Consider the following 24,648-nt stretch of genomic DNA (forward strand, 5'->3'; position numbering starts at 1 on the left):
CTACAAAAATGAGCAATTTGTTGTTCTTCCATCTTCTCTTTCCCACCAACTTTTTGCTGTTTAACTTTTGTTGTTTATTTCATTGTTATACTGTTTAATTTACTTGTCTCCAAATATATACAAGAGAGATGAGGGAGTCAAGAGACATTCTGTCTCTGCCAAATTCAAAGCAGAAATACGTGAAAATATGTATTAATGTAATAAAAGAGAACAAAAACTTCATAAAAAAAGGATATCCCAATATCCACTTTCATTACTAATCATCTGAGACGTGCAAAGGTAAAATCATTCTGTGACACTGGTATATGTCTATCAGAATGGTTGCAATGAAAAATGACAATAACAAATGTTGGCAAGATCTATAGCAATTAAAACTGCCATTTTCATACACTTATGGTGGAGAATAAATTAGCATAAACATTTTAAAAAACTGTTTGGCAGTTTCTACGTAACTACTAAAACTGAACATACGTACACCTTCTAGTGTAGTAGGTGATGCAAATACAATACATCCAGAACATATTATTTTATAAAATTATACTTTTAAAACTGATACATGACATTTGCAATAGCGAATACGCAAAATTATTAAAAGCAGAAACTAATTTTTATTTAGCTGTGCTTAAATAAATAACCATAGAACAGAATTTTGATTTCAGTGATATTCTGAAATATTGAACCATAGTAGTAGCACTTGAAATAGAATACTGTACAAATAGAACAATGTCCTCAGAAATATTCATAGAGATTTTTAATGAGTATTTAAGTACTTATTTTTTTTTAAATAATATAATTTAATTATTTTAGGGTAAGCCTGGATTGTCTCACAATAATTTATAGCTTCAGAGTATAATAAATAACTTTTAATTGGACTCCCATTTCCAATGTAATTTATATCAAAGAATTTATCTTCAATGTGATGTAAAATAGACCATTCCATCCATTCCATACTCAGCCTCAAAACAACAGTAACAAAAATACTCCCTCAAGTACATCAGTAGTTGGGGTAGAGCATGAAATGTAAGGCACCACTTCGGCATGTCAAAACCTCTCAAGACATTCCTTAGAAAATGTGTGAATGTTTTAAAAAATTAAACTTTTTCTGTTTGTTTAAAAGGATGATCTCTCCTTTTTTCCTTCATTCTCTTAAATGTTTAAGTACAAGAAGTTACACCTAGAATTTTTCAAATACTTCCTTGACATACAGTACTTTGATCCTATCAAATAATCTTTAAATGCTTACTTGAGAGGAATAATGCTTTTAAAACATTGAAAAGGGATCCCAGTAACAAAGTATATGTGGCTCAGGTTGTAAGTTTTTACATCACACGCAGCTGTACCATTGATTCTGACAACTTCCTTTCACACACGAAGCTCACATCATAAAGTAAAATGTGTGTGGAGATATTTTTAAGCACAATGAATGATTCCTATCTGGTTAATCAGGTGGGATAGGGCTGTCAGGTGTGTTTCAGGACACAGGAAGCTTGGTGAGCTTTTCCATCCTGGCAGTATTTTCATAAATCAAGCTATGTATGGGATGTCAAGAGCTTCAAGTGCTATATGTTCCTACATGGAAAACACTGCTCTGGAGACCACTTTGCAGTTAAAGAAAAATATTTCTTTTAATGATGTACTGAAGACACACATTCAGGGGTTAAGAAAATGGGATGAAATATATCTTTATTTCTAACTCCAATATAACTTGTTCTTGATTTTCTTTCAAGGGTGTCCTTTCTTCCCAGCAGTATCTAAGCCCACGTGAACTTAACTCACTATTCATCACAGAATGTAACTCTGTTTTTTTTTTGTTGTTTTTTTGGTTTTTTTTTTGGTGGTTCAGGGGATTGAAGCCAGGGCCATGTGCATGTAAGGCAAGCACTCTAACAACTGAGCTATGTCCCCAGCCCACAGAATGTAACTCTGTATGTGTGTGCTTTGCAGACTTTAAGAAAGTTTGCTATAAAAATAAAAAAGGGATAAGGCTTCTTCACTAGAAACCCAAAAGATCCTGAAGTGAGGTCATTTCAATAATCAATAAAGACCCCAGGGACGGCAATACAGCCAGGTGACAGGTATAATGTCACACGTGTCAATGAATCACTATATCCACCTCTGTGACGGGTGATAAGAAACAGAGATTCCAGAAAGGTGTTCAAACAAGTCTTTCATTCTGCTAAAATACATTTTAAGGTCATAAAATGCATGGGTAGAATTTTAAATATTACTCTAAGCATCTCAATTTCTTTCCACTAATGGAGATTATGCCGCTAATCCTATTGCATGCTAAATTTCCATCCATAATTGATAACTATTAGATAGTTAATCATTTCAGGTTTAGTGGATAAAATCTCACATATGAAGCACATAATGAATGCAAAGTCCAATAGGAGGTTGATGTAAAGGAGAGACTGGCTAACTCATTCGAAGCTTTACTTAGCACTTATTTACTCAAATCAATACTATGAGATAATTGTCTCATTAAGATCTAGAAATAGATGCCATTACTCAAAGAAAATTATCCATAAATCTCAGAAAAACCCAACCTGATTCCCTTGAGCAAGCAGTGTTTTCAGTCTGGCTATTTCAGCTCGCAGCTCACGGATGAGTTTGACGTTGGCATCCTCATTAATGGTAGGCTTGTTGATGATGTTTTTGGCTCTATTTGCATATCGAAGAGTACTTAAGGTTTCTCCATAATTGACATCAGCAGGTGAAATAGCTGTGAAGAATGAATTCAAAAAATAATTTATCTAGCACTCCATGTTTCATTTAACACAAAGTTGGTTTGTAATTTAAAAGTCAGATTAACCCCAGGTCATTGGATAGACTAAATATTCATTGCCATAGTAATGAATATTAAAAATTATCTAAGATTTTATAGGAAAGGGTGTTCACCACACCAAATTAAATGTCATTTTGCTCTTCTCAAGTCTAGAATCAGCCATCTAACCAACTTTAAAATAGGATGAGACACCCCAGCACAGTTAAGGCAGTGGAAAATATAAAAAGAGGATTTTAACACTCTTTGAACTTCTCAAAATTAAGCAGGAATTAAAACACTTTAAATATTTCTGGTCAAGCCAACCATCTGGAAAAATTCTACTAGAGCATGATAATTTTTTAAATGATTCAATAGACTAGTTAATTCTTTCTTTCTGGAAACTTGGTTAATCCCAACCCACCCCCACCAAACCTTAAAGTCAGGATGACTGTGAAATTCATGGAGTTATACACCCAGGTAAGATCCCTTGCCTCTGCAGTTAATGCTTGGCAATTGGTAGGGTAAGGGACATATGAAGGGGAAAGGAAGGAGAGAAAGAGGAAGGGGGAGAAGAAAATGATTATTCCCTCTTTCTACGCATTTTTCTCTATTCTGCTTCTTTCAGTTAATCAGACAAAATAAATAAGCTTCTTTATTGTTATCATTATTTGTTATATATATTGGAATTTTTCTCTCAATTTTCAATTTCAAATGTCGCATCTACTGCTTTAAATAGAAATACAAGGTTGGATTATTTTTTCCATTGTAAAAAATGATTTTCTTCTGTGAGTTAGTGAAGTTAAAAGTTTCTGCATTGTATTATAAGCAAAGAAAAACTAAGAGTTTCTGCATGATATCCCAACTTCTATAACATGGCCAGGCTACATAACAGTTAATACTATAAGATTACATATTAGATACAGTAAATAAATTTCAAGATTGATAAACCATTACTTTTTTAAGATATAAAAGGTATTACACCCCAATGAGACATTTCTTTTTTTTTTTTCACATTTTTTTTTATTGTTGGCTGTTCAAAACATTACATAGTTCTTGATATATCATATTTCACACTTTGATTCAAGTGGGTTATGAGCTCTCATTTTTACCCCATATACAGGTTGCAGAATCACATCAGTTACACATCCATTGATTTACATATTGCCATACTAGTGTCTGTTGTGAACACAACAGACCCAATGAGACATTTCCAACGTAAATATTTACAGTTCATTCACAGAAAATACTGAATGTTTAGAAAAACAACTGAAAACTCTTACTGGCAATCATGATGGTTTTAGAGTTTCCTCCAAGGCTATCTTTCAACAACCAAGTCAAAACAGAATCCCTGTAAGGCACAAAAACTTGCTTCTTTTTTACAAGAGAGTTTGCTGCATCCTGAGATAAATCAGCTAAAGGGAGGAAGGAAAGAAGGACAAAGAAAGGATAATTACTAAAATATTTTTTCCTCTAATTTTGTTTCAAAAACCCTTGAGGATGTTGCCTCTGTTTGCAAGACAAACATAAAGCATAACTGCTTTGTGCTAATACAGCACCACAAGGAAAAAGAGGCAAATGGTGAGCATAAACTTACCTAAGGCAGAAATGACGTTTCCCAGAGTCACGAGAGATTTGTTAATATTCCCCCCTTCTTTGAGCCTGACCCCAGTGGCACCAGTGGCATCTGCACGCTCGCTTCCGGCAAGATCAACTAAATGGATCTTACTCACGGTTTCACATGGCATTTCAGAATCAAATTTTGCCTGTAGTCAAATATGAAAGTAAAATTGGAGAGATACAAAGGGGCCTGATGTTTGTGATACAAATTCTAATTATTTCCACTTCTCATTGCAACTTCTCAGGGTAGATCTTTTTTCATTTTGTTGTCTTATTGGGATTACAAAAACTTCCAAAATCCAATTCCATATACAAGAAGTCTACCATATGTGATTCTTTAGCTTGCTGGAACCATCTCATTGCTCAAATCACTGTCATTCTCAACAGAGCCCCACTGAATCAGAGTGTGGCAGAATATGAAAGTAGGCCCATTCTCCTCTACAATCTGCAGCATGTCAAGCACAAAAGCTCCCCAAAATATGACAAATGTACACAATTATGTAAAAAATAATTTGATCATTATCTGATAAAACATTTTCACAATTTTTAATGTGAAATATTAATACTATATCCCTTGTTTAATTTTACCAAAATTTAATCTTTCCAAAGACTTTTAATTTATGCTTTACATTATGAACCAAAAGGCAAAACTAAACTTTTGATAAAAATGTAAACCCCTTAAAAACTAGAGACAACCATAACCCTAACTAATCAGAAATCAGGAGAAAAACTAGTAAACTATTATAAATCAAAGCAAAGGTCTAAGGAAAGATAAAGAGAGTTATTCTGACTAACCTTAGAGAATCTTTTCATTTTGCTACTCTGTGATCCCCTTCATTAATAAAATGCTGCCTTTGTTTCTGACATGTTGGTGAAGACATCACCAAATTCCTAACATATTCTTAAGCCCTAAGAGAACCCTGCATATTTTGATTCAAGTGTTCTGCTGGCCTCAGTTTTAAACTATATACGTTTGATCATTTCCCCATGTTCAAGGAGCTCTACATCACTTGATCATAATGACTCTTATATTAGTACTTAAAATGTTCGCTGTCCTTTAATATCATTCTAATAATCATAATCAACACTGTAGGGTGAGCACCATGGAGTGATAATGCACTGCACTCACTCACCTTGGCCTCCAGCTGGTCTGGCTCTGGCTCATAATTCATTATCTCCCACACAGCTCAAAACAACAAAAACTTTTCCTTAATTCAGGAAAGAGCAAGGTGTTCTTTTTTGTTTTGTTTTTGGGAATGCTCGTGTGTGTGTGTGTGTGTGTGTGTGTTTCTTTTTTCTTTTTAAGTCTAGAACATGATGGAAGCCTACTAAATATTTCTTACAGGTACACAACAGGACATTGAAAATTACTGTGATTGTAACCACGGAGAAACTCGGTGCACAGCACATGTTCAACTTTAATTAACCAGAAAATGACAGCCACCTTTGCTTGCTGTTGTTCCTGGTTCAACAATGATCAGTCCTCAGCTGGTGCTAATCAGCAAGTAAAGTCCTCAGGGATGGAGCCAGCAGGCCCCACAGCTGCCCTTACCTGAGTGAACTTGATGGTGAAGATGGCATGAGACCTGCTACTGACATCATTCATCCCAGTTGCTGCTGTGGTACGATTGATATTTCCTGCATCCATAAGTTCTTCCACATCACCATAATTCTGTACTAAATGTTTGGATAAATCTGGGGGAAAAAAGAGGGAGGTAAAGAAATCCCATTATATAGTAACTGAAAAAATTTCCTTCTATGAAATAATGCATGTCAACAAATCTGCTGAGCTATCTGAAGACCTTACCAGTTTCTACAGTTGGGTGGCATATAATGCACTCAGGAGCTGGACAAGTTGGTTAGTCTCACTGGGCCTCAATTACCCCATCTTATATTGTGTACCTATTACATAGGGTATTTAGGATGTTAGCTACTGACATAAATCTCTTAGCATTAGTAATAGCACAAAGAAGAAAAATGTAAAAGCACTGTCTTCACATAAAATCTGAGCATTTTAAAGCATTTAAAATATATGTGTGTACATATATATTTTTGAAGAGGGGGGAACATTCATATACTTCCAACTCCTCTGCTGTAGCTCCTTCCTTTTCTGTCAGGCAAACAAATATTATCAGTACTTCCATACCCTTCTAGAAACAGCTCATATGTGTATAGGCAATTGTGTGTGTGTGTAGGCAAGTGTGTGTATGTGTGTGTGTGTGTGTGTGTGTGTGTGTGTAAATAAACCCACTTCCCCCACTTCATACAAATGGGAGCATACTTGGCTTGGGGTGTAGCTCAGTGGTGGCCCTGGCACTTGGCATGCATGAGGCCTGGGTTTAACTCAGAGAAAGCCACACAAAAAAAGAAAGAAAATTGTATACCATAATATTATTTTTCACCCTGCTTGTCTTAATGTAATGAAAATATATTAAAGAATATTCTGAGGCTGGAGTTATAGCTAAGTAATAGTGTGCTTGCCTAGCATGTACAAGGCTCTGGATTCAATCCCCAGCACCTCAGAAACAATGCATATCATAAACATTATTTTGCAACCTGCATTTTTTTAATGCAATGATACATAAAGAACAGTCTGAGGCTGGGGGTGCATGTCAGTGATGGAGTGCCTGCCTAGCGTGTGCATGACCCTACCATTGAAAAAAAAAACAAAAGCAATATTCTGTATCAGTTAAGGAGATTTCTCATTCATTTTTAAGGATTCAGAGCTTTCACTGAAGTATGTACTGTAAGCAATTTAACCAGTCTCCTGTTGAGACTATAGAGGTTGTTTACATATTGTGTTCAATTACAAGTAATGTGACTACAAATAATCTCATACATAGGTCTTTTCAAATGTGTGGGAATGTTTCCACAAAATAAATTCTTAGAGATGGAATTGCTAAAACAAAGGGCATTTGAAATTTTGATACATTTTGCAAAACTGTCCTTCACAAAGGGCAATTTACACCTAACAGTGGCGATGTATAAAAAGGCTGTCTTCCAATACCCTCCCAATGCTCTTATCAGACTCATTTACAGCTGCCAAAGATGGGTGACAAATATCATCTCAAAGTATTTTTATTTTACTTTCTTCTATCATGAGTGAGGGTGAGCATTCTTTCTTGCTATTTAAAAATCACCAGTATTTCCATTTCTATAAATAATCTGTTTACATTCTTTTACTTGTTTGATTGTCCTTATTGATCTTTAAGTACTCTTCATATATTAAGAAAATTAATGCTTTATCTGAAATCTGAATTAAAAATATTTCCCCATTTTGTAATTTAGCTTTTTCCTGTGTTTACAGTGTCTCTGATTGTTTTTTACTTTTTACCATTTCAAATTTGACAAATTTGTTTTATGGTTTCTGGATTTTTCAAATTTTTAAATGCCTTCCCCCTCCAAGTTTCTGAAAAAAAATTAATCGATGGTGTCTTGTAGTTATTATATTATTTTTACATATAAATCTTTGATCCATTTACCATTTATCCTGCTGTAAAATCTGAAGTATGACACTAGTTTACTTTTTCTCCTCCCAGAAAACCTAATAATCCATACTCCTCCAATGTTTGTATATTTGTTAAAAACTAAATCCCCAGAGCTGGAGATGTAGCTGAGTGGTGAAGTGTTTTGCCTGGCATGCATAAGGTCCTGTGTTCAATGTCCAACATGTGTGCACACGTTCACACTCAAAAAACAAAAACAAAAACAAAAACAAAACTAAATCCCCATAGTTATCTACATCAGGATACAGGATACCCTTTTTGATTACCAACTCTTCATATACCAGTTTTATAGGTTTTAACATTTAATAATGCAATTAAAAGAAAACATAAGGACACATGTTAAGCTAAAAACTATCAACCATAATAGCGATCATAAACCTCATGGTTGCATATATTACTGTGGGAATGGAAGGCAGAAGTGCAAATAAAAATTTAATATAATTCAGATGGGGTCCTTATGGTATACCTGGTATCTTTTTCAATTCCCCTGGAGATTAAACCCAGGGACACTTAACCTCTGAGCCACATCTCCAGCCCTATATTATATTTCATTTAGAGATAGGATCTTAATGAGTTGCTTAGCACCTTGCTTTTGCTGAGGCTGGCTTTGAACTTGCAATCCTCCTCCCTCAGCCTCCCAAGCCACTAGGATTACAGGAGTGTGCCACTGTGTCTGGCCACCTGATATCTTGAGGTTAAAAAAAAAAGGCAACCCAAAATAGGTATATCTTTAAACCCACAAACAGATCCCAGTCTGGCCTCCAATGAAACACACATGAAAAACTAAATCCAAACAAAAAAGCTTGTCTCCCTCTATGTGCAATGCCTGTAGACCAGCCAAGACTCAGCTTTCTTATGCTGAGTGAGATTAGCTTCTTTACAAGGATGGCCTAAAAGCCAGCCAATTTTTTTTAAAATAAGAAGCCAAGGCCAGTTTCTTCCCCATCATTCTGCTGTATTTCCCACAAGTGACTGTGCCATACTAGTGTATCTCAACACAGATGCTGAGTGCCATGCACAGAAATCCTGTTAAAGCTCTTCTTAACAAACAATAGGTCTCACAATATCTTTCTTGCCATAAAACATCACTAGAATCAGTAAAGGTACACTGCTAAAATGCCACACTATGGAAAGATACAGGATACAGGCTTGCTTATCTAGCCTAAGAACACTGGAAAACAAATTCTGAGAGATTGTTTTAAGCCAAAGGAAATCTATTGGCAAGCCTCAGGAAATCAGTAAACATCTTGTGAAGTATGAATTCATTAGATGAACACTGTGTAATGACAGCTCATATTATTTTTACTATAATAAAATTCCAAAAGTAAACAAATTCTTAATTTTCACTATTATGCTAATTTTTTTTCGTCAAAAGCTTTATTTTTACACAAATCCTCAGGAAGGACAGGGATACAAAATATTCATTCTTACCCTCAACATAAGGTCCTTCTTTTGGATGCTCACGAACTCTTAAATTGAAGGTTTTAGATGACTTCCGTCTAAGTAGATCTCTTACACGTTCATTATAAATTTCTAAGTAGCTAAAAATTTTAAACAAAATGGAATTCAAAAAATGATTTCAGGCACTGATAACAATAACAAGACTCATAATAACAGCAACTTCAACTTATGAGAGGTAATTGTATCATATACAATGCTAAGCACTTTGACTATTTCATTTAATCCCTAAAATAGCTCAGTAATAGGTACTTCTATTATCCCCATTTTATAGGTTAAGCAAAGGAGATCTAGAGTGATTTAAATCACTTTTCCAAAGCCCCAATACCACCAAAGAAGGCCAAACAGCCATGAGAAATACAAGTGACATATCTGCCCTCAAAACCACTGAAGAGACAAGCTCCCAAACAGGTTTAATTTCAAAGAGGAAAAGCACCAGGGCCACCAGGTTTATTTATAGGTTAGATTTAGAGTGATTTGGCCAACATGAAGAATAACACAAACCTTACTCAGCCAAAAGAATGAGGAAAGTAATTGGGTATATTCGTAAAAGTCAAAGGCTAACTCCATTTGAGATAAACATCAAATGCTATAGTTTCCAACTGAGCTATGTTATTTCTGATCCAAACTGTACCCAAGAAAGTCATTGAAAAGCTAGTGTTTTCAGCTTCATTCACAACCACTGTAAGTACAGGAGAGGAAAAAGCAGACTCTTTCCCTAAGAAAGGCTAGTACTTTAGCACAAACCAAGCAGCCCTGGCTACAACCAAGCTCTCACTTGCTCACGCCCCATCAAACCCTACCTGACTTCAGTCCGAAAAGATGCTTCATCCCATCTGGTGGTTTCATTTATCCGACTGAAGAGCCCTTCACAGATCCGAGGTATTAAGCCCAAATCACCCTGCAATGAGAAGGAAAAATGTCACAGCTGTCATTTGAAATAAAAATAACTGACAACTGAATTTGCATTTTGCTGGAATGGAACTGGACTCCAAGGGCCTGCATGCCAACCCCAGCCTGCCACCCAGGGACCCTAGACACGATTTACCCTCGGCAGGACTGCTTATTCTCTGAAATGAGAGCATTAGAACCTTCTATTTCTACATGCTGAGACTTGGACAATATGTGATTATTAGAAATGAACCAGTTAAATCATAGCTTGCAAAGATATGGAAACTTATTCTCTATAAAACAAGACTATGTCCAACTGCAAAATAAATGTTAAAAATATCTAGTTAAATGACACAGAAAGAGAAATATACATCAGGAAGAAAAGAAACACTAAGAAAGCTTTAGTAAGTCCTCAAGATTATTACTAGCTGTCTTAAAACATAGATGAGAGAACCATATTAAAACATGTAATTTATGTCTCATTTTGATGCAATGGCCTCCCTAGAAAAGATTTAATACATCATATCACTTTGCAATGTGGGTATCGTATTCAATAATCATGTTTTGGTCGGCATTAATCTGGTAAGCATCACAATGGTACAAGACAAGGCAAAATGTTCTCATGGAGTCCCAAACAACACCACTCCTCATGATTAGCGTGATACTTTTTTTTTTAAAAAATAAACTATCATACCCTAAATATAGAAAGAACACCCAAGAAGTACTTACCTGTAAGGTCAGAGAAAAATATCTATCATTTATGAGCACTAGCTTCTAGGAATCAACAAAATTCATACACGGGTTTTTTCTCCCCAAAGGCATAGAAGGGAAGCAGGAAAAAAGAAGTGATAAGAAAAAGTAAATGCAAGATTCTTCAAATATTGTTTGCAGCTCTCATTTGTTCTGCTTTACTTTTCAGCATTGAGGATGCACAGCACGACATGTACATCATTCTACTTTAAAAGAGAAGCCTGAGTTTAAGATGTCACTCTACGTGCACTGAAGTAAGTTCATCTGGGAAGCCCTGCTCTCCTCCAACACACTACTTCCATGAACCACCAAACCTTTAGCATTGAAGATACCGCCACTCCTGCTGGCAGGAAGCCCTCAAGTTCTGCCAGAATCTCTACATCTAGAACACGTAACAGGTTTGGCAGTCACTGAATAGTGCTTTTGCTGTGACATAAGAAAACACACGCAAACACTGTCTAAATTTGGAGAAAACATAGGACAAGATAAAATTCCAACAATCCTGTCAACTTTTCATTCCTTCATAGTTTGGAGCAAGTGTAACATTAATATCTGTTAATTTACATAGATAAACTAATGAACTGTATAAACTATGTTGATACCCATATAAAGTATATGTACACTACCCTTATAAACTATATGTAGACTATGAAACTCTAACTTTTTTAATGTATTTACTGGATTTATGAAATACCTTTCAATCAAAAAGTTAGATTTATTTTTTACATTTTTTACTTGAGGGAAAATGTTCTGAATAATTTTAAAAAGAACAGACTTCAGTATTTTTATTCAAACTTTTGTGTTGGCAGAAAAGGAGAATAAATTACGTGTGGGCCCAGCATATTTTCTTGATAAGATTATAAGGCCTTTAAAAACAGAAAATGAACTGGGACTTGCATCCATTATTCATACTTATATACTTAAAACTATTTCTAATTTAAAAATCTCTCAAAGGAAATTTAGTCCAACTTATTACTGACTTTTATTACACAAGAATAATCAGAACATGAAAAGCATGTTAGTACAGACCAAGTAGATAAAAAGATAATTCTATCAGTTCAGAGGAAGATAAGAAATTCCTTCCCAGGCAAACAACGTACAGAATTTCCCATCATAGTGTATGACTTTCCAGATCCAGTTTGTCCATATGCAAAGACACAAGCATTATAACCTTCAAATGCAGATTTCACCACATCTGTGCCAAGGGTTTTGAAAACCTGCAAGACAAAAAAAAAAAAAAAAAAAAAGACACACACAAAACACAAAAGATACAATTACCATGGATTTTAATAAAAACCCCTGCAGTGCTGACAATGTTCTTGAATGCTACTTTCATCTCTTAAGGATTACACCATACAAATAAATCACTGCAGGACTGTTAACAACAGAATATGTATGTACCCTAGTTTTTAATCAAAAGTAAACTTCTAAGCAAGCAAAAAGCAACCCCATCCTCTTTCCTACTTAATCAAAGTAAACAAGCCAAAGTGATAATCATGTCTAGAAGCAAAAAAGATTTTAAAAGCATGATGATTTACCATTCATAATTATATGTTTATAAAGCTATTCATTCTATCAGAACTTCTAGAAACGAATATTCAAAACGTGAAGGTCACAGTAGCAATAAATTATTGCCTGAACCATGCTAAATCCAAGTCCTCATTTTTAAGGGTCCAGGTTCACAGAGATAAATCTCTAAAGGTTTTCCTGAAACTGAGTGATAGACGGGTATAAATGAGGCCAGGATGGCTGGATTCCCTCATGACAGAGTCCAGATGCTTTCTCCTGTTGGATATCTGCCCAGGACAGAGAGGGTGGTAGACAACCTGTGTGGGGATGGGGGTCATACCTACAATGGTCTGAGTCCATGTCCATGCACCACATAATTGCAATTTGGAGAGTAAAACAAGATGAAGTACAAATAATTCAGGAAGACAACTAATGTAAATTAGACAAACCAAGAAGTGAAGGATTCTAGTTATATCCAGCTGGGAAGGGGTGAACCAAAGCTTTATTTAGTGTTACTTCCTGTCTTCTAAGCCCAGTACACTAAGGGCACATCAAATTTTTCCCTGCTTCAAACATAGGAACATCGACAACTAAAAGATGTCAGTTATCTTCACAGCACCATAAAATGGTGAAGAATTCCTAGGTGGAATCTCCACAGTCCAAAGTGGGAAACTTACCCACTTTCTGAGTTAATTTCCTGCAGAAATGACCAGCCTGTGAGTGATGTCCATTAGCCACAAAACAAGAGACCCAATTAGATTAACCACAAAGTCATCTCCAACTATTACCAAAGGGCTGAGAGCAATATATCCTAACTATGCTACACCTGAGAATCACCTGGGACACTTCAAAGAGTTCCACAGGCCAGGCTGGTGACCCAGCTTAATGAAATGCAAACTAAGGGCTGTAAACCCAGGAATCAGTGTCTTATAATACTTCCCAAGTGGCAGAAGAGGAGCAGCGGCCTGCTGAGAGGCAGAGCCGCCCCCTCCCCCTGCGCCGGCAAGGTAGAGGGAACTGCGACCACCCACAGAGCAGGCCCAGCGGCCTGCTGAGGGGCAGAGCCGCCCCCCACCCCCCGCGCCTGCCAGGTAGGCGGAAATGTGACCACCGACAGAAAAGGCACAGTGGCCCGCGGCGGGACAGAGCTTCCAATCACTCCTGCAAGGTAGGCGGGCCTGCGACCCACCGGCAGAAGAGGAGCAGCGGCCTGCTGAGAGGCAGACCCGCCCCCTCCCCCTGCGCCGGCAAGGTAGAGGGAACTGTGACCACCCACAGAACAGGCCCAGCAGCCTGCTGAGGGGCGGAGCGGAACCGCCACCCGTGCCCGCAGGGTGAGCAGACCTGTGACCAACCTGCAGATCAGGCCCAGGGGTCCGCAGGCGTGGTAGGAGGGGCAGGGCAGATCCGCCGCCCGCGCCTCCAAGGTAGGCAGACCTACAACAGACCGGCGGATCAGGCCCAGGAGCCTGCCGGCGTGGTACAAACACCACCCTAATTGGAGTAGTGGCAGAGCAGAGTCGCCGCCCGTGCCAGGAACAGGCCCAGCGTCCTGCAGGCGGGGTAGTCACGACACCCCAATTGGAGTAGGGGCAGAGCAGAGCCTCCACCCGTGCCCGAAAGGTGGGCAGATCTGCGACCGACCAGCGGGACAGGCCCAGTGGCCTGCCGGTACGACAGACACGTCACCCCATTTGGAGTAGGGGCAGAGTAGAGCCGCCGCCCGCGCCTGCAGGGTAGGCAAACCTGCAACCGACCGGCGGATCAGGCCCGGTGGCCTGCCGGCGTGGTACACTCGTCACCCCAATTGGAGTAGGGGCAGAACAGAGCCGCCGCCAGCTCCCAGAACAGGCCCAGTGACCTGCCGGCGTGGTAGCCACGACACCCCAATTGGAATAAGGAGAGAGCAGAGCCGCCGCCCGCACCTGCAGGAAAGATACGCAAGCAGTATGAAAAGACAAGGAAAGAAAGGACCACAAGCAATGCAGGTCAACGCAACTTTAGAAGAGGTAACAGCTGCAGCAGATGGAATGTCAGATAAAGAATTCAGGATATACATGCTTCAGATGATCTGGAGTATCAAGGAAGACATTAAACAGCAAAATCAGACAATGAAAGATCACTTCGACAATGAATTACGCAAACAAATCCAGGAAGCAAAGGATCAACTATACAGGGAGATAGAGGTTATAAAAAACAAACAAACAGAAATCCTAGAAATGCAGGAAGCAATAAACCAACTTAAAAACTCAATGGAGAATACTACCAGCAGAGTAGAACACTTAGAAGATAGAACATCAGACAATGAAGACAAAGTATTTCAACTGGAAAAGAACATAGACAGCTCAGCAAGACTGTTAAGAAACCATGAGCAGAACATCCAAGAAATATGGGATAACATTAAGAGACCAAACTTAAGAGTCATTGGGATACAGGAAGGTACAGAGCTCCAAACCAAAGGAATGAGCAATCTATTCAATGAAATAATACGAGAAAACTTCCCAGACTTGAAGAATGAGACAGAATCCCAAATCCTAGAAGCCTACAGGACGCCGAATGTGCAAAATCATAAGAGATCCACACCTAGACACATTATAATGAAGATGCCCAACATACAGAATAAGGAGAGAATTTTAAAAGCTACAAGAGAAAGGAAGCAGATTACATTTAGGGGTAAGCCAATCAGGATAACAGCTGATCTTTCAACACAGACTCTGAAAGCTAGAAGATCCTGGAATAACATATTTCAAACACTGAAAGAAAATGGGTTCCAACCAAGAATTGTGTATCCAGCGAAATTAAGCTTCAGGATGGAAGATGAAATTAAAACCTTCCACGATAAACAAAAGTTAAAAGAATTTGCAGCTAGAAAACCATCTCTTCAAAACATCCTCGGCAAAACATTACAGGAAGAGGAAATGGAAAATAACAATGAAAACCAACAGTGGGAGGTAGGACAGTAAAGGGGGGGGAAATAATCAAAGAGGAAAACAAACCATGTTTAGTAACAGAAATAAACAAATATGGCTGGAAGAACAACCCATATCTCAATAATAACCCTAAATGTTAATGGCTTAAACTCACCAATTAAGAGACACAGGCTAGTAGAATGGATCACAAAACAAGACCCAACAATATGCTGCCTACAGGAGACGCATTTGATAGGAAAAGACATACATAGGCTGAAGGTGAAAGGTTGGGAAAAATCATATCACTCATATGGACTTCGGAAACAAGCAGGAGTGTCCATACTCATATCAAATAAAATAGATTTCAAGCCAAAGTTAATCAAAAGGGATAAAGAGGGACACTACATACTGCTTAAGGGAACCATACACCAACAAGACATAACAATCATAAATATTTATGCCCCAAACAATGGTGCAGCTATGTTCGTCAAACAAACTCTTCTCAAGTTCAAGAGTCTAATAGACCACCATACCATAATCATGGGAGACTTCAACACACCTCTCTCGCCACTGGACAGATCTTCCAAACAAAAGTTGAATAAGGAAACTATAGAACTCAATAACACTATTAATAACCTAGACCTAATTGACATATATAGAGTATACCACCCAACATCAAGCAGTTACACTTTTTTCTCAGCAGCACATGGATCCTTCTCAAAAATAGATCATATATTATGTCACAGGGCAACTCTTAGACAATATAAAGGAGTAGAGATAATACCATGCATCTTATCTGATCATAATGGAATGAAACTGAAAATCAACGATAAAAGAAGGAAGGAAAAAGCATACATCACTTGGAGAATGAACAATAGGTTACTGAATGATCAATGGGTTATAGAAGACATCAAGGAGGAAATTAAAAAATTCTTAGAGATAAATGAAAACACAGACACAACATATCGGAATCTATGGGACACATTGAAAGCAGTTCTAAGAGGAAAATTCATTGCTTGGAGTTCATTCCTTAAAAAAAGAAAAAACCAACAAATAAATGATCTCATACTTCATCTCAAAATCCTAGAAAAAGAAGAGCAAAACAACAGCAAAAGAAGTAGAAGGCAAGAAATAATTAAAATCAGAGCTGAAATTAATGAAATCGAAACAAAAGAAACAATTGAAAAAATTGACAAAACTAAAAGTTGGTTCTTTGAAAAAATAAACAAAATCGACAGACCCTTAGCCATGCTAGCGAAGAGAAGAAGAGAGAGAACTCAAATTACTAGCATACGGGATGAAAAAGGCAATATCACAACAGACACTTCAGAAATACAGAAGATAATCAAAAACTATTTTGAATCCTTATACTCCAATAAATTAGAAGATAGTGAAGGCATAGATAAATTTCTTAAGTCATATGATCTGCCCAGATTGAGTCAGGAGGATATAGACAACCTAAACAGACCAATATCAATTGAGGAAATAGAAGAAACCATCAAAAGACTACCAACTAAGAAAAGCCCAGGACCGGATGGGTATACAGCAGAATTTTACAAAACCTTTAAAGAAGAACTAATACCAATACTTTTCAAGCTACTTCAGGAAATAGAAAAGGAGGGAGAACTTCCAAATTCATTCTATGAGGCCAACATCACCCTGATACCTAAACCAGACAAAGACACTTCAAAGAAAGAAAACTACAGACCAATATCTCTAATGAACCTAGATGCAAAAATCCTCAATAAAATTCTGGCGAATCGGATACAAAAACATATCAAAAAAATTGTGCACCATGATCAAGTAGGATTCATCCCTGGGATGCAAGGCTGGTTCAATATACGGAAATCAATAAATGTTATTCACCACATCAATAGACTTAAAAATAAGAACCATATGATCATCTCGATAGATGCGGAAAAAGCATTCGACAAAGTACAGCATCCCTTTATGTTCAAAACTCTAGAAAAACTAGGGATAACAGGAACATACCTCAATATTGTAAAAGCAATCTATGCTAAGCCTCAGGCTAGCATCATTCTGAATGGAGAAAAACTGAAGGCATTCCCTCTAAAATCTGGAACAAGACAGGGATGCCCTCTCTCTCCACTTCTGTTCAACATAGTTCTCGAAACACTGGCCAGAGCAATTAGACAGACGAAAGAAATTAAAGGCATCAAAATAGGAAAAGAAGAACTTAAATTATCACTATTTGCAGATGATATGATTCTATACCTAGCAGACCCAAAAGGCTCTACAAAGAAACTATTAGAGCTAATAAATGAATTCAGCAAAGTGGCAGGATATAAAATCAACACGCATAAATCAAAGGCATTCCTGTATATCAGCGACAAATCCTCTGAAATGGAAATGAGGACAACCACTCCATTCACAATATCTTCAAAAAAAATAAAATACTTGGGAATCAACCTAACAAAAGAGGTGAAAGACTTATACAATGAAAACTACAGAACCCTAAAGAGAGAAATAGAAGAAGATCTTAGAAGATGGAAAAATATACCCTGTTCATGGATAGGCAGAACTAACATCATCAAAATGGCGATATTACCAAAAGTTCTCTATAGGTTTAATGCAATGCCAATCAAAATCCCAACGGCATTTCTTGTAGAAATAGAGAAAGCAATCATGAAATTCATATGGAAAAATAAAAGACCCAGAATAGCAAAAACAATGCTAAGCAGGAAGTGTGAATCAGGCGGTATAGCGATACCAGACTTCAAACTATACTACAGAGCAATAGTAACAAAAACAGCATGGTACTGGTACCAAAACAGGCGGGTGGACCAATGGTACAGAATAGAGGACACAGAAACCAATCCACAAAACTACAACTATCTTATATTTGATAAAGGGGCTAAAAGCATGCAATGGAGGAAGGATAGCATCTTCAACAAATGGTGCTGGGAAAACTGGAAATCCATATGCAACAAAATGAAACTGAATCCCTTTCTCTCGCCATGCACAAAAGTTAATTCAAAATGGATCAAGGAGCTTGATATCAAATCAGAGACACGCCGTCTGATAGAAGAAAAAGTTGGCTACGATCTACATACTGTGGGGTCGGGCTCCAAATTCCTCAATAGGACACCCATAGCACAAAAGTTAATAACTAGAATCAACAAATGGGACTTACTCAAACTAAAAAGTTTTTTCTCAGCAAAAGAAACAATAAGAGAGGTAAATAGGGAGCCTACATCCTGGGAACAAATCTTTACTCCTCACACTTCAGATAGAGCCCTAATATCCAGAGTATACAAAGAACTCAAAAAATTAGACAATAAGAGAACAAACAACCCAATCAACAAATGGGCCAAGGACCTGAACAGACACTTCTCAGAGGAGGACATACAATCAATCAACAAGTACATGAAAAAATGCTCACCATCTCTAGCAGTCAGAGAAATGCAAATCAAAACCACCCTAAGATACCATCTCACTCCAGTAAGATTGGCAGCCATTATGAAGTCAAACAACAACAAGTGCTGGCGAGGATGTGGGGAAAAGGGTACACTTGTACATTGCTGGTGGGACTGCAAATTGGTGCAGCCAATTTGGAAAGCAGTATGGAGATTTCTTGGAAAGCTGGGAATGGAGCCACCATTTGACCCAGCTATTCCCCTTCTCGGTCTATTCCCTAAAGACCTAAAAAGAGCATGCTACAGGGACACTGCTACATCGATGTTCATAGCAGCACAATTCACAATAGCAAGACTGTGGAACCAACCTAGATGCCCTTCAATAGACGAATGGATAAAAAAAATGTGGCATTTATACACAATGGAGTATTACTCTGCATTAAAAAATGACAAAATCATAGAATTTGCAGGGAAATGGATGGCATTAGAGCAGATTATGCTAAGTGAAGCTAGCCAATCCCTAAAAAACAAATGCCAAATGTCTTCTTTGATATAAGGAGAGTAACTAAGAACAGAGTAGGGTGGAAGAGCATGAGAAGAAGATTAACATTAAACAGGGATGAGAGGTGGGAGGGAAAGGGAGAGAGAAGGGAAATTGCATGGAAATGGAAGGAGACCCTCAGAGTTATACAAAAGTACATACAAGAGGAAGTGAGGGGAAAGGGAAAAATAATACAAGGGGGACAAATGAATGTCAGTAGAGGGGGCAGAGAGAGAAGAGGGGAGGGGAGGGGAGGGGAGGGGGGATAGTAGAGGATAGGAAAGGCAGCAGAACACAACAGACACGAGTATGGCAATATGTAAATCAATGGATGTGTAACTGATGTGATTCTGCAATCTGTATATGGGGTAAAAATGGGAGCTCATAACCCACTTGAATCAAAGTGTGAAATATGATATATCAAGAACTATGTAATGTTTTGAACAGCCAACAATAAAAAAAATGTGAAAAAAAAAATAATAATACTCCCCAAGTGATTTCAAAATAAGCAAAACAGGTAAACCTGGCCATCTTCATCTCAAATCCACATTAGTAGTAGTAGTAGTAGTAGTATAGTAGTAGTAGTACCAGGAATTGAACTCAGGGATGCTTAACTACTGAGCTACATCCCCAGCCCTTCATATTTTTTTTATTTTGAGACAGGGCCCTGCTAAGTTGCTTAGGGCCTCATTAAGTTACTGAAGCTGGCTTTGCACTTGCGATCCTCCTGCCTTAACCTCCTGAGCCACCATGCCTGGTTCATATCCAAATTTTTAAAAATCCTATTAATAACACCTGCCATCCCTGGACAAAATGAAAATATAGCCAACTGAACTTCAGCTTTCTCTAGATATCTTCCTCCCAGCATCTTGTTTGGACTTTGTTTCCTCGTTCTCAAGGAGGTGAAAGATTCACAAACTACCACTTCAATTGAGTCATTTCCACAGATGGCCAAGGTCATTCCTTCTGAGTTAATTTCTACTCATTTCAGCTTTACAACCTGATATTTTCTGACCTTATTCTCAAATTCTGATGCTGTACTCAATTTCCAATTATAACAGTGGCTCACTGGGCAGTTTCTATACAATTTCACGTGTTCATGTATTAATCCTCATGAAATTACTACAGGGTGAGTGGCATTACCAGACCTCAAATGAGGAAGGTGAAAGGGAGAGTTAGGGAAGTGAGCACCTGCAGGTGGGTGGCCAAGCTGGGACCTCACCCAGGTCTTTCAGACTCCAAAGGTTTTATGGTTATATGTCCTCTTCCCAAACCTCTAAATTGACAATGAAGTCCTAAACCCCTCTGGAAGCACTCCTCCTCAAACTTCTGTTAAGAAGCAAGACCCATAATCCCAGGGAGACTAAGGGCTCCAAACCATCAGTCTGAGATTCATTTTCATCACTACACTTGAGTAAAAACTCTAAAATATTTCTCCAATTTCTTCCTTCTAAACAAAAAAGAAAAATGAGGCAAGATCATTTCACTGGATAGGGACACCTTACAAAAAGTTCTCAGAGGATAGAAGATGGATCTTCTCTTACAGTTTGGTCTGGGGCTAAAACAATGTCATACTTATATCAAATCCAGACGTTACCACAATGAAGTTCTTCCCCAGGATTAAAATTAATACCCACCATTTTGTTATTACTTTTATTAGAAAGCTAACCCAAATGGTTTTCTGACAGACTCGAGGTATATGTGCATGAGTGCTTAAGTTTGAGACTAGTGGACATGACACCAAAAGGGGTCTAGAAATTGCAGTTCTGGAGGTGTAGAGATCAGGCCAGGCTCATTCTCAGTTTCAGGTAACCCACCCACAGCCAGCTGAGACCTGAGAAGCAGCAAGCACTAACTTTATCTCGAGAGGTCTTACAAGGAAAGACGATCAGGCTCCCACCAAAGACTAATCTAAAAATCTGCTACAGATGGGAAAAGGAGGTCAGCTTTAATAGACTGATCATTCCACTGGCAACAAAACTCTGCCAAAGTCCCTCACCTGGCCCAGGTTACCTCAAATCCACTTAGCTGCATATGGAAGCACAGACTAGACTTCACAGCTGATTTCCAGTGTAATCCAAGGCATCACTGGGCCTTGCTGGAGGAGAACTGCCCACAAGAGGGCGCTGCTAAAATAAAGACTCTCCCATCCTGCCTGCCCACCGGGAGATCTTTTAAGTATCAGGTTTCTCCAGGGTTGAATTAAGGAACAGGTTGTATGAGATCAAAGGCTCATTTTGGAGTTTTGAAGAACCATTAAGAAAATTAAACTTTATTTAATATTTTACTAATGTTTTTAATTTACATGACTATAAATTTTAATTGCTCTTTTTTTTCTAATTCTAAAATAATGTTCATCTTACCTGGTATTTGTTTAATGTCAATGGTCATCTTACCCAGCATTCATTTAACATCAAGGGAAACTTGATTTGAGCTCTGGTAATAGGCGTGATATATTTTCACAATACATTTTTACATTCAACTGATTAAAGAGAGAGCAAGTAAGCATCATGTTAATTTGAGTCCTTCCCTGATTATAGCAGGGATAGCTCACCTAGATAGTCTAAAATGTCAGCACAAACACTTTAGTCAATATTTAAAACTGGAGCCCTTTTTAGTAACAACAGGTGTTAAAATTAGGAATGAAGGGCATTCTCCTTAACAGAGTATTTTTTTTGATTCAGTATTTTTTTTATTTTTTAATTTTTATTATAATTTTTTATTTGTTTTAATTAGTTACACAAGACAGTACAATGATCTTGACATATCATAAATTTGAATCAGATGGGATATAATTTCTCATTTTTTTGAGTGTACAGGTTGCAGAATCACATTGGTCATGCAGTCACATATATACACACAGCAATAATAATGCCTATTTTATTCTGCTGTCCTTCCTTCCCCCCTTTCCCTCCCCTCCCCTCCCATCACTTCTCTCTACCCAATCTAATGTGATACACTTTTTTTACCCTCACACCTTCATACATGTATTCTGTATAACGATGAGGGTCTCCTTGCATCTTCCATGCAATTCCCCTTCTCCCTCCCTTTCCCTACCACCTCTCTTCCCTATCTAGAGGCAATCTTCTTCTCATGCTCTTCCTCCCTACCTCATTTTGAGTCACCCCCCTGATATCAGAGAAGACATTTGGCATTTGTTTTTTAGGGATTGGCTAACTTCACTTAGCATAATCTGCTCTAATGCCATCCATTTCCCTGCAAATGCCATGATCTTGTTATTTTTTAGTGATGAGTAATATTCCATTGTGTATAAATGCCACATTTTTTTTTATCCATTAATCCATTGAAGGGCATCTAGGTTGGCTCCACAGTCTAACTATTGTGAATTTTGCTGCTAAAAACTTTGATGTGGCTGTGTCCCTTAACAGAGTATTTTAAAGATAAATCTCGCCAGGCAAGGTAGCACACACCCATAATCCCAGTAACTCAGGAGGCTAAGGCAGGTTTAAAGTTACAGTAATTCAGGAGGCTAAGTCTAAATTCAAAGACAGCCTCAGCAAAGTGCTAAGCAACTCAGTGAGACCCTGTCTCTAAATAAAATACAAAATAGGGCTGGGGATATGACTCAGTGGTCAAGTGCCCCCTAAATTTAATCCCTAGTATCCAAAAAAAAAAAAAAAAAAAAAAGGATAGATATCTTCCTGAATCTATTACGGCTTATTGACATGAGGTTCTACTACACAATGTTTTAACAAATGTACCTCAAAGCTTTCTTAGTTTTGTAATTGAATGGAACAATCTCAGGTTACTCACCTAAACACCCGGAAGTATTTGGGAAGATGTGCTGCACGTATACCTAAAGCACTGAAGTTATCTTTACCTGTTGAAAGAGTTTCATAATCTTGAACTCTTTTTAAACTCCAGGCATTTATTTTTAGCCTCCAGAAGAGCTAATCTTTTACCTGCTTCCCTAATCTTAACTCTTATAAAGCCCAGGAAATGTCATCTGTTCCGTAAATTAACCACCATCTGTAAACCAGTTCACTGGGTCACCAAATATTTACTTACTGTGCCAGGTCCTGCTGTCACACAATGCTCTATTTTTCTATCCCCAGGCTTTCCCCCAGCACAGCCCTCTGTCCATAGGACCTCAAATTCAGAATAAATGGGGAAAATCCAGCAGCTCAATAAACAAGTTTTAAAAAGAGGACCTTTGAGGTTCTTCACTCATCCTGTTTTGAAGAGATTCTAGAGATCACCACACTAAACTGGTTTTTCCATTAACAAATTCCCTTTTACCGGCCCCTTTATTCCCATTCCTATAATAAAGCCTAAGTCTAGATTCCAATATCTATAACATTCAATCTCTCACCAGACTATCTACCAACACTGACTAAACCCGGTATTAACCAGTCACCTTGACACTAAGGTCATCTCCTCTCACTCACCCACTCTCATTTATTTGGCCAACATACCGTCCTATCCATTTGTCCTCTAGAACATGCCATTCAATTCCTTTAAGAGTTTCCAGTGGCTTCTCCACACCCTGTACAAGAGCCCCAGGTTCTCAACTCTGCTACTATTCAAAGTCAATTAAGTCTATGAACTTGAGCAAGTTACTCAAGACTCTAAGACAAAGAAAAATGGAGTTAAAATTTATCTCATTTGATTCTAATGATGATTAAACAAGACAGCACACATAACACCAGAGTGTCTGACACCAATGCAAACTAGAGCAACATCAGTTCATCTTTTCTCTCCCAAACCTCTTTCACGCAGGCATCTCCTCTCTTTCTAATGGTTCCTATTCTCATCACTCTTGTCCCTTTCTGTTTTGCCCTGATGTTTGATTTCGCACAGTCATTCCAGTCCTCCAACTTCAATCCTTACCTTGCCTCAGAAAACCAAATCTCCACAAATCACCTATAAACCAACTACCTTTTTCAAATGTTAAGGTGCATGCAAATCACTAAGAACCTTACTAAAAAAAAAAGCAAAGATTTTTTTAGACAAGGCATGTTTTTCTTTATATAAAAATTTTTTAAAAAATAAATATCTTGAAATATAACATCATACCATTTCTTGTGAAATGTAATCTGGACTCTTCGTATCAGCAGAATAAAAAGAAAAGTCATAGGTGAAGGTCTTGATCCGTTCTCTTCCTGAGTCCCCAGTCCCTCCTTCTGGTATCTAGAAAAGAAGATAATAATAATGATAAACAACAACAATAATAAAGAGAATAATAACAATGAAACTATAAAGAGTACTGTCATTTGACAAGTGACCCAAATTAGGAAGAAAAAAAAAAATCTGTTCCTAAAATGATCACTATCTTTTCATATTTATACCCTAAGAAGCATTTAAT

General features: G+C 37.7%; 1 protein-coding gene across 6 annotated transcripts in view; it reads right to left on the reverse strand.

Moving 5' to 3' along the window:
- The window catches only part of Kif16b (kinesin family member 16B), a 302,607-nt gene that overhangs the window by 242,427 nt on the left and 35,532 nt on the right, over positions 1–24,648 (reverse strand). For all 6 annotated transcript variants that reach the window (XM_048811331.1, XM_048811330.1, XM_048811329.1 and 3 more), the window contains exons 3-10: positions 24,360–24,473; positions 12,087–12,203; positions 10,149–10,246; positions 9,319–9,428; positions 5,934–6,076; positions 4,359–4,527; positions 4,045–4,176; positions 2,547–2,722 (exon numbers count right to left, since the gene is read on the reverse strand). In XM_048811331.1, the coding sequence (XP_048667288.1) occupies positions 2,547–2,722; positions 4,045–4,176; positions 4,359–4,527; positions 5,934–6,076; positions 9,319–9,428; positions 10,149–10,246; positions 12,087–12,203; positions 24,360–24,473 (1,059 nt within the window). The remainder of the gene's footprint in view (positions 1–2,546; positions 2,723–4,044; positions 4,177–4,358; positions 4,528–5,933; positions 6,077–9,318; positions 9,429–10,148; positions 10,247–12,086; positions 12,204–24,359; positions 24,474–24,648) is intronic.

This window comes from Marmota marmota, unplaced genomic scaffold, assembly GCF_001458135.2.
Source record: "Marmota marmota marmota unplaced genomic scaffold, marMar, whole genome shotgun sequence".
Lineage (NCBI taxonomy): Eukaryota > Metazoa > Chordata > Mammalia > Rodentia > Sciuridae > Marmota > Marmota marmota.